This window comes from Artemia franciscana, chromosome 21 (assembly GCF_032884065.1).
Source record: "Artemia franciscana chromosome 21, ASM3288406v1, whole genome shotgun sequence".
Taxonomy (NCBI): Eukaryota; Metazoa; Arthropoda; class Branchiopoda; order Anostraca; family Artemiidae; genus Artemia; species Artemia franciscana.
In genome coordinates this window covers 9,270,471-9,286,249 of record NC_088883.1, presented here as the reverse complement: position 1 = coordinate 9,286,249, position 15,779 = coordinate 9,270,471, and the positions used below count along the sequence as shown (strand labels likewise).

The 15,779-nt window shown below is 35.2% G+C and overlaps 1 protein-coding gene across 2 annotated transcripts in view; it reads right to left on the bottom strand.

Moving 5' to 3' along the window:
- Positions 1-427: 427 nt before the first annotated feature.
- Positions 428-15,779, bottom strand: part of LOC136040991 (DNA ligase 1-like) — a 37,800-nt gene continuing 22,448 nt past the window's right edge. For both annotated transcript variants that reach the window (XM_065725487.1, XM_065725488.1), the window contains exons 4-6: positions 13,358-13,541; positions 10,719-10,858; positions 428-608 (exon numbers count right to left, since the gene is read on the bottom strand). In XM_065725487.1, the coding sequence (XP_065581559.1) occupies positions 549-608; positions 10,719-10,858; positions 13,358-13,541 (384 nt within the window). In that variant the 3' untranslated portion in view covers positions 428-548. The remainder of the gene's footprint in view (positions 609-10,718; positions 10,859-13,357; positions 13,542-15,779) is intronic.

The following is a 15,779-nucleotide window of genomic DNA, read 5'->3' as shown; positions in this document are numbered from 1 at the left end:
TTATGATTGAAACAAACCACGGATTACTGGAAACTATCGTACCTCTGGGTCACCTAGCGAAAAAGTCCCGTGACTAGAACTTGCTAAGTCGAGCCAAAAGACAACAAGTTTCTACATTCACTATTGTTTCATACGATAAGCAAAACAGTTGTCTCCGTACTTCTCTTCAGCATATGCGGTGCTGACCATCAAAAGGGCATCGAACCAGTACGTTACAGATGTTCCTACCACTACTCCATTCTATCTTAAAAGGCCAGTCGCCAGTCATGGGTAGCCGACTGAATCCAACTACCCGGATAAGAGGATTGTTCGGGGGGTTTAGCCTAGAACCGATTATGGATATAGATGCAATGGTGTGTTACACGATGATTGCTATAAGGATAGATATTGATTTAAACTTTTCCCTTGTTTATTCAGTTCGAAAGTCTACGTATAACTTTTTATTTGAGGAAAGTACATTGGGGCTCAGTAATAACTTATCTGACAAAAGGCTACGTATAAAAATGGCCAATTAAAGATTTAATATTGCACTCATACGTAATGAAAAATTATGATTTCGCTTGCTTGAGCTTCAAATATGCTTGCTTAAGCTTGGCGATGAGTCGCTTCTGAAAAGAAGAATAGTGAAATGAATGAATCTTGAGATAAGATTTATTTCCAGATAAAGTCCCATTCATGCACAGATTGGACTTACTCGTATTTCATCCAAACTTAAAACAAACACGACAAAAAACATAAACAAATATTATTTGATTAGTAAAATAAGAAAAATGACGGATACATAAGCCAACATGCCAAAAGGGTGAAAAACAGTCAAAGCTAGCCGAGTTTGTGAAGAAATTGAAAATAGGGCATAAGTGAGGGTAATGGAATAGACAACGAGGAACAGGAAGAAATCTCGGATGGTCTATTAATTTTTTGTAAGTATTAAAATAGACTAGGTGAAATAAACGAATAAAGACCCGTGAGAGAAGTATATTTTATTTTTCAAGCCAAAAAAGAATTATGTCCCTCAAAATAACTTCTTAAGAGGGTGCAGCTTTCTTTCGAAACAGTAGATGTATTTAGGAATCAATATTTTGTTAATATTTCAATTTTACAGTCGATTGTCATATTTAACCAATTAGTACCTATTCAACGTTCAACGCAGTAACACTGACAAAATTTGGCAACGCAGCAACACTGACCTAAAAGCTTCATAATTTTGAAACAACCTTAATTATATATTAGTTTAAGCTCATAAAATAAGCACAACCCTGAAAATGGTAGAATATGGATTCGCGGCTAAATATTTCCAACTGATGCAAGTCTATGAATCCCATAAATAGCAGGCACAGCTAAATTCTAGAGAACTACGGAAAATGATGGTTTAGCTTCCTTATCATAACTATATTCCTTGGTACTTTCGACGATACACAGTGTACATACTCTGAAAAACTTAATGTTTCATCAATTATTTCACCTAGTTTTTTAACTGACTTCTGACGTCTTTTCGTCAAGTCTCCTACTGTAAGATCTTGCAACCAGGGGCAATATGACGGTGATCTGCCCCATGCATCGAAACCCAATTTGCTGTGACTTACTTTCAGTTTATTTAGCATTAACCATTTCTCCATTTTTTCTATATCATCACTCAAGGTCCCTAAAAGCTGAGCTTCGGTGCGCTCCGCAGCTCAAAAATTCGTATCATCAGCAAACAGTACAAGAGATTTCTTAGGTTTATTCATTTCGCCTCTATTTCCAACATTCGTTGTCAAATCACAGACTGCCTGATGGATGTCATTAATACATATTGAGAAGACAAGAGAGCAGAGAGGAAACCCCTGGGGAACACCACAACGAGCATGGTAACCGCTTGATTTCATATCATTCAGTCGCACATACATAGACCGGTGACTGAAATTTGATGAAATAATTTTCAGAGCATTTCCTCTAATTCCCATCTTTTTTAGAAGAATTACATGGTCCTCTGTGTTGAACTCCTTCAAAATGTCTATGAATATAGTTACTTGAATCACGACAAACATAATGAATGTCATGTTTATAAAGTTTTGCCAATCAGACTGGAATTTCCCCACAAGTTTGACTATTATCAAGTTTTGTATGTTGTGACGTCTCGGACAATTCTAAATATGCTGAGTGAGTATGTAAAGCTCCAAACTAGTTTTATACCATTTTTGTTTTTGTTTTCTTCATACTGTTCTTCAGTGAGTTTTGGCTGTGCACAGAGGGTGACAATAAAATTTAATATGATTATTAGACCCTCAGGAAAAAAGAAGAGTCATTTAATTCGATTTTTCTTCATCATTTCACCTGATTCTTTCGAATAATAATAATATTATTTATAACGCACTTACATCACAAGATAAATAAGGGAGTAAATACACACATAAAAAAGAATGGATTCAAAAATAAACAAACGGATCGAACCATGGTGAGGCGACAAACGCCATTACACTGTTTCTGAAAGCGTTTTGTGTAAACCAGTCAGCATGTCAGTAATATTCGGAAGGCAAAACTTATTTATTATTTTTAGATTCCTATAGAGAAGATATTTACAGAAACGGAAATAAGCCACCCGAATATCACTAGAATCCTTATTTCTAGAAATAGGGTAAAGCCCAGAAAGGTAAAGGACAGAATGATCTAATAAAGTATAATAAAGCTTTCCAAGGGCAATACCATTATATTTACCTCGGTTGGCCACAATGAATATATTACTCCCAGAAGGATGCTTTTGCTACTTTTAATAAGTATGATGCACCATAACTTCCACTAAAAGTGCTTAAAAGTAGTTCCTATGGTATTGAAATAAAGGTTAATAATACCATTCTATAATTATCGATGATCGTAATTAGTAAAATCAAAAAATCAACAAAACTGTTGAGTTGACAAACATCGGAGGTACCTTTCTGATTCTGATTCATTGACCAAAGAACATATCTATTCGGGTCTTGGGTTGTTGCTTCATGCAACTCTGAAATTATATAAAATGATGGATGTTGAGGCTTTTCAGGAGATCAAGCAATGTGTTTGGAAAAAAGGAATCTGTTCGTCTGGGTCTTGTGAATAAACCAAAACCTCCTGTAAATAAACCAAAATGGGTCTTGTAATAACCATGATTTCTCCCTCTTCTTCTTGTTACTGCTCATACTTCTCCTTAAACTTCTTATGCATGACTTATTATTCTTCTTCTTAACTTATTCAACGGGAGCTATTACAAGATCTAAACAAATGTCACTGGTATCATCCTATACCTTTGGATGGTTGTCATTTGAAAAATATAAACCAAATGAAATTTCTCAGTTGTGAAACATCGAAGATACGTTTTTTCTTCTCTTTGAAGTAAAATTCAAGGACCAATTTAGGGGCCTTGGGTTTTTCTTTATGTTATTCTGAATAAGCATTATGTTATGGAAGTTTAGGCTCTTCACAATATCAAAAATGTGTCTCAGGATCTGTATTTGATCTCCTGGGTTTGTAAAATTTTTAGTGATGCAGTCGATGACTGGATACTCCTTTAAAACAACTGTGTTTGATGGAAATCACCTGCTAAGAGACGCCTAACCATAAAGTGACCTTGAGGAGCTCCTTGGGACCTTGAGGAGGTCCTTGTGACCTTGAGGAGTTCCTCCTTGAGGTGCGTAGATAAAAATTTAGCTGTACACTAAAAAGTAGGACACGCTCAAATATATGCTATAAAAAATGATTTGAAGGATACGGGAACTTTAAGAATTTTAAGAAGAAAAACTTTTTTTCTAAGAACTTTTTTTTCTAAGATTTTAAGAAGAAAGAATTTTAAGAACTTTAAGAAGAAAAACATAGCCCACGTTTCCAAATTTACAATCCCAAAGTGGACATTTCATGCACTGTATATTTTTATTGGGTATATTAATTATGCATGTATAATTTTTTTCCCGTATATTAATTGTTTGTTCTACATCATAAAAATCATTATTATAGTGATTATATTATATTATATTTCTTTATGTAATATTATATTGCAGCTAAAGTATAGAAGGACTTATCAAAACTAGACATTTTTATAACGTCTAAATACATGCTGTTAACTAGGCTATATCAAACAGTTCGTGGTAAACGAACTGTAAGTAAGGAGCGATGCGGCTAAATAGTCACCAAAACTAAAAAAAAACATTTTGATATGAATAGATGTATCAAAAGAATCAGCCTATTATATTGCTTCCAAACATATACAAATCTTTACGTTTAGTGTTATCCATCAAAAGTCACGAGCCTGAGAAAGTTTGCCTGATTTTCAAAAAAGAAGGAACACCCCCTGAAAGTTAAGGAATCTTAATCAAAATCAAATCATCAGATTCAGCGTATCCGACAACCGTATAGTAAAAATCTCAAGCTCCGATCTCCAAAAATTTGGAATTTTACATATTTTGCCGGAAGAAAGAATAAGCCAACAGTCCTAGAATAACAATAAAGGGCTCATTCAGACGTAAATTAAAAGTTCTAGCGCCCTTGTTAAGTGACCAAAAAGATTGGAGGACAACTGACAACCCTCCCACGAATCTTTTTTCCTGAAGGTCATCCGATCAAGATTCTTAGATAGCCATTTTGCACAGCATCGATGAAAATCTCAGTAAATATGTGTTTAAGGATAACATAACCCGTCACAGCCCCTGGGGAAAGTTTTTAAGTCATGAAATTTGTATATTGTCTTTCTTATTGGGAAGTATACAGACATTTTTTGGGAAGGGAGGAGATTTTTCTGCACGGAGATTTTCTAAGGGGACAATTTTCCGTGGGAAGGGAAGTTCTTGGAGGATGAAATTTCCAAGGGAAATTTCGTACTGTGGGAATTCGCCAGGATTCCTATAAAGTTCTTTTTATTTGTCTTACTTTCTCTTTGTCGACACAATTATAGATTACTTCACTACTTCAAACAGCTTCTGAAAACAACACAGCTATGCACGCTCCTCCTCCATCCCAATCTATTCAAAAGCTCCCTCTTTATAACCTCCCAGGAAGTTCCCATCTCTTTTAAATTCCTAAATTTAGACCTACATTTCGGGGATTAAAATTGCCCGATATAAACTAATCAAAATAACAAAGATAGCGTAGAGAACAAATCAAATAAACTAAAATAAAATTAAATCGCAAAATGAAAGCAATAATAATGTACAGAATTTATAGTGAAAATGGTCCAATACTACTGCAAATATGGGCGTGGGCAGGGTTCTGAGCAGGGTCCGCAACGCTCGCTCTTTACGCTAAAGTTTTTTATTAATTTAAAAAGTAGAGTTTTGACAAAAATTCAAACTGTAGCGTAAAGAACGGGTCGTTATGGAGAGAACAGCCCCTTTCATATATGGAATAATTTCTGTTCTTTTTAGGTTTTGATGTCGATCCTTACTTTCTATTAATAAAAATGTTCTTTTTTAAATTTCAGAACGTTTTTCAACTAATGGAAAATTAAAACAAAATTTTCATATTCATTTTGTCAAAGTTCTCCGCCCGTGTAAAATTTCCACTGGAAAGTTAACTGATTCTAGGTTGTTTAATATCAGTTAGGGGCACAAAAAGCTTCATTGGCAACCCACAAATTTTTCCTTAACAAATAAATGTTTCTAAGAGCTGAAATCATAAATACATGAAACTATTTTCTTTGCTGTAAAACTGTAATAAACAAACCAGATAATGATATGCTGTTGTTGTTGATAATAATAAACAACTGTTTAAATATTCACACGCCTAAACACGCGTAAATTCTAGAGTCATTTTTCACTACATAAATCAAAGAAAATGATAAGTTAGCAATTTCACTAAGCAACGTAAAGAGCGAGGTATTGAGGAGTAGGTAACCCCTCTCATATACGTAATAACTTTTGTTCGTTATAAGCTTCGATGTTGCTCCTCACTTTCAGTTGAAGAAACCTGTTTTGTGTTTAATTTCTGATCTTTTCTAAATTATGCCGGGAAATCTGGCTTCCCCCTCAATGGAAAATTCCTTCCCCTCACGGCAAATCCCTCCATGTAAAGTTCTTCCCATATAAAACACCTACCCCCACCAGGAAAATTCTCCCTACACAATTCCATTTTAGCTGAAAATTATTCCCGGAAAATTTCTTGCAGATGATTCCAGCTAAAAAAATTTTCTTAGCCCACTTTCATTTGAAAAAGTCTATTATTTCTGATTGTTTTGAAAATCATGGCAAAAATTTCCCTCCGTGGAAAATTCTTCCCACGAATACCCCCCCCCCCCCCGTCCGCCCCCTAGCAGAAAGATGCTCCCACAGAAAGTTCCCTCTGGATAATTTATCTTATGGAAAACTCCCCAATGGAAAATTTCTTCCGTGAAAATCCCCCACCTACGGAAGGATAATCTAGGCAATTTCAACCCGGGTAAATATTTCTCTCGGACAATTCTTTGACACTTTCTCCTCTCCCTTTCCAGGAAAAAAATATTCATTTATTACTTCCAATTTAGCTCTTTTTTTATGATAAACCCTCTGCAAATATACTCATTCATCAGCAGTAAAAAAAAAAAAATAAATAAATAAAATCCTGCCAAGCCTGTCCTCTTTCATTTCCTTCTGCTTCCATCTTGGCACAGGTATTAAAGAAAACAATTGTTTTTTCCCCTTCTTTTATTGTTTTGATGATAGAATGCTGCATTGCTGCCACGGATGTTTGTTTTATAATATGCGTGTTTTTTCCGCTCAATGGGTCCATCAGAATATTATACTATATACCTCTAAGAAACACTCAGTAAAAAACATGAATTATGTCTTGGGGCTAAAGCCTGTCTGAAATAACAAAGAATATCAGAATGATAGAGTGTATTAAAGTAGAGGTAGTTAGAACATTAAGTGTTGGAATATTACCTGAAATAAAACTCTGTGTGTGGTTAAAGATAGTCTACAGTATTTAACCCGGATACCAGGATACCAATGACCCCGGATACCAGTGCAGGACGGGGATCAAACTATCTTTTCAAGTCTACACCGAACCGGTTAAGCCGGCTTAGAACTGGACAGCATGAAGTCCCTGGGACGTCAAGTATGAAGGGAGGCTTTGTGCAATTATGGGCCCATCTTGGTCACAAAAAGGTTTTCAGCACTTGGTGATGCTCTTCTATCAACAAGAGTCGAAATCCTGCACAGACAATCTCAAGCCTGTTGCCTCCGACTCATTATATGTCCACGCCTACAAATATTATGCGCCTGCGGAGAGGCAACCATAGTAGATAAGTTAGCTAGGAAGATATTTTTCAGCCTTAAAACACCCGTCAAAACATACTAAGCCCAGAAGAATTATCCATTAATCAGAATCCGGTGCGAATGCTGTGTCGCTTAATAAACTATAATTTCCTTGAGGTGCACCACTCTTCAAGTGAGAATAGAGTTGACCGCAAGGTCTCCAGTCTTGCAAGTAACCTGGAAGGGGCGAGGCAGCCCTTTGCAGAGACCGTTGTCCATAGATCTGGATCTTGCACCCTGTCGCAGTTGTCCTCCTATGGAGGATTCTCCTATGATGGTGTTCTGCGTCACCATGCAATTTAACCCATTACTGGGAGAAGGTTTGTATCTCAAGGGGCGTGTGGACACTAAGGTGGGCCCTGTTGAGTGTACTTCTGAGGGGCCTTCTTCTTCTTCCACCTGTATTCATGGCCCCAGGTGATGGTGCCCCAGGTTCAACTATGGAATCCCAGCGACAAGGTCCACCCTTGGTCCGTACGTCCTATGGAGATATCCTACATGTCTGTACGGCGTATCCAAATCACCACCTGGGGACACGCTGAGTGGCCTCTGGGAGGATCCTCAGGAGCAGTAGACTCATAAAGCATTTTTTTAATAAAGGAAATTACAAAAATATCGATGACGTTATTTTTAGCTTTTTCGTCTTTATATTTATTATTCTCTAGGACTTCTATTTCATTTCACTAGGACTTTTACCAACATTTCCTTTTTCTTTAATCTCAAAAAATCACATAGGTATATTTCCAGAGCGTCTACGGCACTATTTATTCCCAGGATCTTGACAATCATTTTCTAAGAACCATAAAAAAAGTAATCCTCAATCGTTTCCTTCTCTTCAGCATGAAAATCAAAAGATCTGAATATTAATAATAATAGTTAAATATTTAACAATGAAAAACCTCAAAACTTATTCAAATTTTTCCATGGAATAAACATTTGAAAATAACATAAATTTTCAAAATAAAAGAGCTTAACAATAACAATAAAAGAACTCAATAATGAGTTGATATCAATCATGCAACTAATGATAAGCTGCAGTTGAAAAATGGTGTCCGTGTTGATGATTAATAGTTTTGAGAAACTTGTACAAAGGGCATTTTTTTTTACTTCTATTGTTTGCCCTCCGAGCTCTAGAAAGTAAAGACTGAAAAAAACAACTTGTTTTTCAGGCTTAAGGCCCAAGACGGGGTTGGCATTTTTTACCAAGCGTTTTTTTTTGCTGCTGCTATTTTAGCATGGACACACTAGGCAGTAAACATTCTACTGTTGCAATGTCAATTAATCATAATAGATCACAAGCCTTTTTGAGTTTTCAGTGAAAACAATTGAAAAAAAAGACAATTTGCCCCCCCCCCCCCTCGACATTGGAAAATACATTGTATACCTTTTTCTTTTTTTGTAAGAATTAAATGCACAGTTAAATAATGTAGACCACTTTAACGACACACAGAATTTTATTTTAGGTAATATTCCAACACTTGAAATTTTAAATACCTCTACTTTAATACACTCTATCATTCTGATATTCTTTGTTATTTCAGACAGCCTTTAGGCCCAAGACATAACTGATCTTTTTTACTGAGTGATTGTTTTATTGAGTGTTTCTTAGATATATATAGGATAGTATTGGGATGGACACATTGAAAAAAAAAAAAAAACAAATACACATACACACTTGGTAAAACAAACATCCATTGCAGCAATGCAGCAGTCTATCATCAATACAATAAAAGAAGGGCAAAAAAGACAATTGTTTACTTTAATACCTCTGCCAAGATAGAAGCAGAAGGAAATGGAAGGGGACTGGCTTTCCAGTTTTTTTTTTTTTTTTTTTTTTTTTTTTTTTTTTTTTTTTTTTTTTTTTTTTTGTTTTTTTTTTTACTGCTGATGAATGAGTGTATTTGCAGAGGGTTTATCATAAAAAGGAGCTAAACTAGAAGTGATAAATGTTTTTTTTTTCCTGGGAAGGGAGAGGACAATTCAAAGAAGTTCGAAGCGTCAGGGAATTGTCTGGGGGAAATATTTACCCGGGTTGAAATTGTCTAGATTATCTCTCCGTAAGAGGGGAGGGGGTCCACAGGAGAAATTCTCCGTGGGGGAGTTTTCCATAGGGTAAATTCTCCTGAGGAAATTTTCTGCCGGAGCACCTTTCTACTAGGGGGCGGACGGGGGGGGGGGAGTATATGTGGGAAGAATTTTCCACGAAGGGAAATTTTCGGCAAGATTTTAAAAACAATCAGAAATAATAGACTTTTTCGAATTAAAGTGGGCTAAGAAAAAATTTTCAGCTGGAATCATCTGCAAAAAATTTTCCGAGGGTAATTTTCCGCTAGAATGGAATTCTCTGGGGGGAATTTTTCCTTTGGGGGGAGATGATTTATATGGGAAGAACTTTACATGGAGGGATTCACCGGTAGGGGAAGGAATTTTCCATGGCATTATCCCGGCATTATTTAAAAAATATTAGAGAAAAAACAAGTTTCTTCAACTGAAAGTGAGGAGAAACATCAAAACTTAGGACGGACAAAAATTATTACGTGTATGAGAGGGGTTACCTACTCCTCAATACCTCGCTCTTTACGTTGCTTAGTGAAATTGTTAACTTATCATTTTCTTTGACTTGCGAAGTGGAAAAATGGCTCTAGAATTTACAGTAACGACATTTTCTGAAAATATTTAATTATTTAAATGTTATTATTTAAACAGTTGTTTATTATTATCAACAGCAACAGCATATCATAATCTGGTTTGTTTATTACAGTTTTACATCAAAGAAAATAATTTCATGTATTTATGATTTCAGCTCTTAGAAACATTATTTTGCTATTTCTTTGCGTTGCCAATGAAGCTTTTTGTGCTCCTAGCTAACACTACACAGCCTACAATCAGTAAACTTTCCAGAGGAAATTTTACACCGATGGAAAAATTTGCCAAAATTCATATGCAAATTTCGATTTAAATTTTCAAGTACGGTGAGCCAAATTCAAACCTGCATTAGTTGAAAAACATTCAGAAAAAAAACAAGTTTTTTTTTTTAATTGAAAGTAAGGATCGACATTAAACTTAAAAAGAAAAGAAATGATTCCGTATTTGAAAGGGGCTATCCCCTCTTCAACGACCCACTTTTTACGCTAAATTGTGAATCGTTGTCAAAACTCTACTTTTTAAAGTAATAAAAAACTTTAGCGTAAAGAGTGGGCGTTGAGGACGCTGCCCAGAACCCTGCCCACGCCCATTTTTGCAGTGATTTTGGACCATTTTCACTCATAATTCTCTACATTATTATTGCCTTAATTTTTAGGTTTAATTTTTATTTTAGTGTGTTTAAGTTTTTCTCTACGCTATCTTTGTTATTTTGATTAATTTATATTGGGATGATTTTAACCAACAAAATACGTAAAATACGTTAAATACTAGATTATTTTCTAGGGAATACAATAGGGTCTCCTTAAGACCCTTCCCCGGGAAGAAAATAGCCTCTACTACCTTGATAATCCTTTCTTGAGTATTTCGCTCAGGCATTTGTTTGATCTTTTCTTCTGAGCGTTCAATCCTGTTTTTAATTTCTTCTTCTTGTTTTAGAATTTTCTCAACTTGAGCGTTTCGCAGAGCTTCCAATTCTTCTTCTGCAATCAAAAATTGGTCAAAAAGGAAGCCTTTTTTATGGTATGCTTTGTGGCTACCAATTATTTAAAACTGACAAGAATATTGGCTTGCATTTACTACTTTAATTGAAGGTCTATTTGTGCCGTCCCAATTCTCACTAACATTTTTTTTTGCTTGCAGAAATAGCTGAATAATTGAACTGCAAAGAAATGAAAAAAACAAAAGCGAATAAATAGAAGCAAATAAAAATAAAAGCAAATAGTTTAATTGCAAAGAAAAGTGGCAATGAAATCTTATTGTTTGAATCATTCAACCGTAAACTTAAACAACCATACATATTTTAAAAAATTAATAAGAAATCGCATGATCAATTTCAATAAAAATACTCGTAAATGCAGTTATGTAGATTTGTTAGAAGCAGGCACGAAATTTGAAAATAAGAAATGTGGGTAAGAAATCAACAAAAAAATCTGCTAAACAGATTTGGAAACAAACAGCTTAAGAATGTGTAGACTTCTTTTAAAGGTGTGGCTGTCTTTGGGAATCAACAGATTGTAACTCTTTGATCTTTTTTTATGGACTGAAATCGTTGTGATAACTAGCTTCATAATTTTGAGATAACCAGAAGAAAATTATTAGAAAATCAAAGTTTGTAGACACGACCAGGACCGTATCCTCGATTTTTTTTCGGGGAGTGTCTGAATCCCTACTGCCCTGGATACAGCCTTGGGCATGACTAGACCAAAGATGTGTCTAGGAGGACGAAATAATCTTTTATTTTAACAAAAAAAAAAAAACTCGAAAACGCATAACAAATCTGTTTATATCCGTTGTTGTTACATTTATACGAGTCAGACAAACAAACATTTCGGAGGGGGAGGGGGGTATAAATCCCTACCACCCTAGATACAGCCTTGGGCATGAATAGACCAATGATGTGTCTAGGAGGACAAAATATTCTTTTATTTTAATAAATTTTTATTTTGATGTCTTTGTTTTATGTCTATTATTTTGTTAATTAATTTTATTTTAATGTCTGTATTTTATTTTTATTATTTGCGAATGTTTATTTTTATTTTGATGTCTTTGTCACTTTAGCTACCAGTTTGAACTAATTATTCGCAGGAAAAATCATATTTAAGAACAATTATATTCCAGATTTTTAATATAATTTTACAATTATGAAAGGACACTTTTTTCGTTGAAATTTTTAATTTTCATTCCATCTCATTTGATCATATAGATTGATGCATAATAAAACTGTTTATACACACATTGGTAATTGTTCCATCAATATGTTCAGATTTGAAGCCATATTTTGAATTGACAAAGTAATGAACAAATTAACTATTGCTTTTTTGAATATTTGAAAGAAATTTCTCTAGAAAGATAAAAGTAAGGATAAAAATTTACTGCAAATCAATCTAATAATTGTGAATTAGTTATCAAAAATATTCTGATATTATTTCCTGAAAGTGTCAGCAATTTTTGATTTTTGAAAAACTGTTTAAAATATAGAAAACGTTTGCTACCCTCTTTCGGTGGAACTTTTTTATTATGCGATGAGATTCTTTTGCAGTTGCAAGTTTTAAACTTATCACTGAAATTTTTTGCGCATTTCTAGGCCTCCCAAAACTCCCTCCTTCAAAAAATGTGTAACCTTCTTGTTCCAAGGACTGATCTTTTAAATATTGAGCCCATACGATAACCAGAATAAAATATCCATCCCTGACCCCACTGTAAAACCTATCTGTAAACAATTGACAAGTTGCATTATTTGTGGCTTTCAGCCCCACTGATTTGGGGCAGGGGTATATTTGATACTTGAAATAGCATTAGAGCCTAAATTTTTCAACTGAATGTGCTCCCCTCAAGTTCCTACAACCATCCATCCATACGAAGTGTTCGGGGGAGGAGGAGGGAAAATGTAATACAGGGGAGGGATACGTCTCTTTACCAAAATCATCGGCTCTGAGAAAATGTAAAGTGTTTTTAGTGGGCTTTTGATAGCCCCTTCATTAGTTTCCCAAAAACAATTTTACTATAAAAATTTAAACCCTACTATTCAGCCGCAGATTGAAATTTTTAAAATTTGATTCTTCTTTCAATCTTTTAAGGTTTTTTCCTGCATAATAAACCTTCATTCTTCCTTTATATTTAGTCTACTCCATTTTATTTTTGGTACAGGGACTTAATATGAACCAAGTTTCAACAAGTTAATTATAAGCAAAAGAACCGTGTATTTATTTACAGTCATTCTCTATTTATACAACCTCCGTCTAGGGACGGGGATAGACCGAGAAGAAGGTAGAGAAATCATCCTGATTTCTCTACCTGATGGAGAGAGAAAAGAGACTCTAAGAGACAGAGAGAGAGAGCGAGAGAGAGAGAGAGAGAGAGATAGAGAGAGAGAGAGAGAGACAGAGAGAGAGAGAGAGAGAGAGAGAGAGATGAAATATTTGGTAATACTTTAACTAGTTTAAAAAAAATAAAGATAAATAAAAGGTTAATGAACATACTTTTGCGTCGCAGTTTCTGCTTCTCAATCTCAACCTCTGCTAAGTTTTCTTTCAATTCCTTGTCCCATGTAGATGCTTTTCCTCCGCGTTTATTCATGTCAGCTAGCAACTCCATCTTTGTTCTGTACTCTGCATCGAGCTTGTCATAATTCTCTCTCTCTTTTGAAATGTCCTGTATAAGCCTCTGCAAAACATATTTGTATAGAAATTTTTATAATATTGTATTTTATTTGAAATAAAAATATATGACTTGTAAAATTACATTCTATAAAATTGTATTCTTAGAAAATTATTTGGATAATACTACTGCTACTACTATTAAAAGCTCACTGTAGCACAAAGCCACCTGGGGCCAACATAGTTAAACATGCCCTTCTCCCCCTGATATCCCGCCAAGAAGTTCTTATCTCCCCAAAATCCCTCCTCCCAACCATTCAGGGACGATCTGACTTATATTTGGCCCTAAATGGTTGGCAGACAAGGTTTGGCAATCCGTCATCCTTCATCAGCAAAATGCGTCCTAGCCATCTCAATATTTCTCTCTAGCCCTAGAAAGCGAGACTGAATGACGGAAGTTTTTATCTCCCCCAAATCTCTTCTCCAACCCCATTCGGGGACGACCATCTTTTCCTTCGGCCCTAGATGTTTGGCCGACAAGGAAGATCTTTGGAAATCTGTCATCCTTCATCCGTAAAATGTGTCCTAGCCATCTCAACATTTCTCTCTAGCCCTAGAAAACGAGATTGAATGATGGAGTTTTTATCTTCCCCAATCCCTTCTTCAATCCCATTCGGGGACGACCAGCTTTTCACTTTGCCCTATATGGTTGGTCGACAAGGAAGATCTTTGGCAACCTGTCATCCTTCATATGAAAAAAGTGTCCAAGCCATAAAAACCTTTCTCTCTAGCCCTAGAAAGCGGGATTGAATAATATCTTTTGGACAGCTTACTGTTTGAGATACGGTATATACATTGTTTTAAAACTCATTTCTAAAGCTAAGAACCAAAATTAGTCCAAGCCATACTCTTGCACGTGCTTATTAGGCATCGATAAGATCCTAATAAAACCACCCTATTCAGCAATTAATTACTTACGTCCGTCTTATTTTCCCATCTAAATAGCGACGAAGACCACACTACCTTTCCATCATAAACTACTAATAATGTTTGAAATAAACAGCAAAAGTACTGGTTGAACGTAGGGATTGTTGACGTAGGGATGCTGAGGTTGTTTTAAACTTTTTTTCCAATAGTCGTATTTTAAAGTGCATATTTTTTTATATTTTCGTTTGTGTTGTGCTGAAGATGGTCTTCGGACATCGGGGCGAAGTGTTCATTTAAAGTTTGAAGTTCCACTGTCTTCACTGTCATCAGGAACAACGGTGTGGTCACTATAGCCAGCAGTTCCTTCACATAGGGAATCTTGGTTCATGATTACATAGGTATATGTTTCTTTACGAGAAAATATTTTTCATACTTACTATGCAGAGGCAGAAATTAAATCCTTCATATATGTATATATATATATATATATATATATATATATATATATATATATATATATATATATATATATATATATATATATATATATATATATATATATATATATATATATATATATATGTATATATATATATATATATATATATATATATATATATATATATATATATATATACTACTACTACTAATAATAATAATAACTCACTATAGCACCAAGCCGTCTGAGGCCAACACAGCTACGCACGCTCCTCCTCCACCCTAATCTATTTAAAGCCTCCCTCTTTAAACCCTCCCAAGAAGTTCCCTACACCCCCCCCCCAAGATATATATATATATATATATATATATATATATATATATATATATATAGAGTTATATTGTCCATATATAATATATATGAAAAAACAATATAACCAGGATATCACCAGCCATGCTCGAACTATGGCTGAACATCCAGAGTGGGATGGTGAGAGAACAATTATAATGACCTGCATTTTCACTTCCGGTTATGGCTCCCTTCGAGCGTATGAGCTGACTCCATGTGGTTATAATTGGGGAATACAGAACACAGATAAGGGTAATAACCCTAAGGGCTATCTACCATCGCATTATGAAAAGTTCAGATGCTTTTGTCGGACCAGTTCCTTGACTTCTTTATCATTCCATCACAGGGCTCCTGGAACAATAACTTTAGGTCCTAGCCGAGTGGATTGGTGCGCTAGATTTAGGATCCTTTGTCCAAGAGGACTAGGGTTCGAATCCTAGTGTACCCAATTATTTGGTTTGGAACGGGGTCAATGGCATGACTCTTTAAGCTCAGCCAGAGTCGACCCAGCTCTGAATGGGTACCTGGAGAAATCTGGGGAAGGTAAACAGGAAGGGTGTGCAAAGCACATGATGGCTGGCCCTCATCCTC